The sequence below is a fragment of the Austrofundulus limnaeus genome, unplaced genomic scaffold, assembly GCF_001266775.1.
Source record: "Austrofundulus limnaeus strain Quisiro unplaced genomic scaffold, Austrofundulus_limnaeus-1.0 Scaffold1, whole genome shotgun sequence".
NCBI classification, from domain to species: Eukaryota; Metazoa; Chordata; class Actinopteri; order Cyprinodontiformes; family Rivulidae; genus Austrofundulus; species Austrofundulus limnaeus.
Genome location: NW_013952403.1, coordinates 7,064,564 through 7,067,599, shown reverse-complemented (window position 1 = coordinate 7,067,599; position 3,036 = coordinate 7,064,564). Strand labels below are relative to the sequence as shown.

General features: G+C 43.7%; 1 protein-coding gene across 1 annotated transcript in view; it reads left to right on the top strand.

The window, feature by feature from the left end:
* Positions 1–2,769, top strand: part of LOC106516855 (protocadherin gamma-C3-like) — a 9,916-nt gene extending 7,147 nt beyond the window's left edge. The window contains exon 2 of the mRNA XM_014007415.1: positions 2,740–2,769. Within this exon, the coding sequence (XP_013862869.1) occupies positions 2,740–2,754 (15 nt within the window). The 3' untranslated portion in view covers positions 2,755–2,769. The remainder of the gene's footprint in view (positions 1–2,739) is intronic.
* Positions 2,770–3,036: the final 267 nt, after the last annotated feature.

Below are 3,036 nucleotides of genomic sequence, written 5' to 3'. Positions count from 1 at the left end.
AGTTTGAAGCCTCAATATATTTTAAATTATATTTTAAATCAGACACAATTTTGTCAGTTTCCAGATATGACTGTGATTATTTTTAATAATACACAAGGTAAAATAAAGAGGAAAAAAAACCTACACACTTGTATTTTAGATTTAGTGAGCAACAGCATCACATGGCGTCAGTGTGCTGCTTTATTAACGTGTCCAGTTTTTCGTCACTGCATGTTAGTTCCACCTCTTCCATTTTTTCATCCAGCCCTCAGCTGAATGTTAGCCGATCGCTGAGTTGTATACTGTCTGTAATATTCCCCGGAGTGATCTCGCGCTTTTGTGTAATTGGCCATGTTGGACTAATTATCACTGCACGACGCATTTAATGGATTTGTTTCGATGATGGGACAAACAGGACGCCGTGGAACAATGCTGGGAGGACGATGGCTCGGGTGTGTGGTGGCTTTGTTTCTGTGTGGCGCTGCCTCCGCGCAGCTAAAATATTCCATCTCCGAGGAAGTGAAGGACGGGACTGTGGTTGGAAATGTAGCAAACGATCTCGGTTTAGATAAACGCACGCTGAAAGACAGAAAATACAGGATTGCTTCAAGTGCGACTGATCCTCTCTTCCGCCTGGATCAGAGCGATGGGAACCTTTATGTGAGCCGACAGCTCGACAGGGAAGAGGTGTGCGAGCGGATCAGTGCGTGTGAAATCAATCTAAAAACGGTTCTGGAGAACCCGCTGGAGGTTCACTATGTTGCTGTTGAAGTGCTGGATATTAACGACCACTCCCCTACTTTCCCAGAGAAAGAAACCACACTGGAGATTTCAGAGTCAGTTCTGCCCGGCGTGCGTATTCCTTTGCAGGCTGCGCGCGATGCGGACGGGGGTCAGTTTTCCATTCAACGTTATAAACTCAGCTCTAATGATCACTTCCGCCTCGAGGTGAAAGACACAGGAGAGGACGGTAAAATACCTGTCCTGATTGTTCAGAAATCGTTAGACAGAGAAACATCACCCAGCCACAAATTGGTTCTGACTGCTCTGGATGGGGGGAAACCTCCGAATTCTGGTGACGTCAACATTTTAATAAACGTTCTGGATGTAAATGATAATGCGCCTGTGTTCTCTAAAGACGTTTACTCAGTAACGCTTGAGGAAAACTCCCCGCTGGGCACCGCGGTTATAACTATCAATGCAACTGATTTAGACGACGGGAGGAATGGAGAGGTGGTTTATTCCTTTAGCAACAGCGTGAATCGTAAATTCTTTAAGCTTTTTGACATTGACCCATCAACGGGTGACATAACTGTAAAAGGTTTGATAGACTATGAGGAGAGGGACAAATATCAGCTTGAAATCCAAGCATCAGACAAAGGACTCCCTCCTCTGTCGGCACAGAGGAACTTAAATATTAAAATAGTGGACTTGAATGATAACCCACCTGAGATTGAAGTGACGTCATTTTCCAGTTCGATTCCTGAAAACTCACCACCAGGAACAACTGTCGCTCTGATCAGTGRAAATGATTTAGATTCTGGTCTGAATGGAAAGGTTATTTGTTCCATAAATAACGAAGCTCCATTCGGATTATCTCCATCCTTACAAGATAAAATGTACTCCTTAATTACCAAATCATCTCTAGACAGAGAGACACAGGCGCATTTTGTCATAACAGTAGTTGCAAACGATGCAGGTCAGCCATCACTAAGTTGTGAAAAGACAATTAGCGTTYTGGTGTCAGATGTGAATGACAACAAGCCAGAYTTTTTACTGAGTCCTTATACGTTTTATGTGACAGAAGGGAATGACCCAGGAGCCGCTGTGTTTTCTGTTAAAGCGRTTGACCGTGATGAAAATGAGAACGCACAAATTTCTTATCAACTTTTGCGGGAAGCGGGCAAAGATAATATTCTTATTTCGTTTCTAAACATAAACTCTGAAACCGGAGCCATTGTAGCGTTAAAAAGTTTTGACTTTGAAAGTATCAAAACTTTCCAGTTCCAAGTTGTGGCCACAGATTCTGGAGCTCCGTCTCTGAGCAGCAACGTGACAGTGAACGTGTTCATTCTGGATCAGAACGACAACGCTCCAGTCATCCTGTATCCAGTCAGCTCCAACGGTTCTGCTGAAGGCGTGGAGGAGATTCCCCGCAACGTGAACGCAGGACACTTGGTGACTAAAGTCAGAGCCTATGATGCTGATATAGGATATAACGGCTGGCTCCTGTTCTCACTGCAGGAAGTCAGTGACCACAGTCTGTTTGGTTTGGACCGCTACACAGGACAGATCAGAACACTTCGCTCATTCACAGAGACAGACGAGGCTGAGCATAAACTGCTCATACTGGTCAAAGACAATGGCAACGTGTCCCTGTCAGCAACAGCTACTGTCATTGTCAAACTGGTGGAGCCCAAAGAGGCTTTTGCAGCTTCTGATGTGAAAAGTGCAGCAAAAGATGAGGAGGACAATAATGTGACTTTTTACCTCATCATCACTCTGGGCTCAGTGTCAGTTCTGTTCCTCATCAGCATCATCGTGCTGATTGCAATGCAGTGCTCCAAATCCACAGACTATACTTCTAAATATCTGCAGGAGGCTAATTATGATGGGACACTGTGTCACAGTATCCAGTACAGATCTGGAGACAAACGCTACATGTTAGTTGGACCCAGGATGAGTATAGGATCTACTATAGGACCCGGAAGTCATGCAAACACTCTGGTGTTACCTGACAGGAGGAAGACCTCTGAAGAGGTAAGAGATACTTAAAACAAAAATGTTTGCTGCCAGAGACCGATTTTTTAAATATGTCATGACTTGTTTTATTTATCAATATGTTAAAACAGAATCTGATAAAACATTCCTAAAGTTCTTAATTTTAAATATAGCTGCTGTTCATTGTCCTGTTTACCTCATGAGTGCAGGAATGGTTTCAGTTTGAGTTCAGTGTAAACTGTGATGAAGTCCTCGCGGCTGATGTTGGTGGTTGTGGAGCTGTCCTTTGTCCTGAATTTGAGCCAAACAACCGTTGCAGACATACATGTATAAATA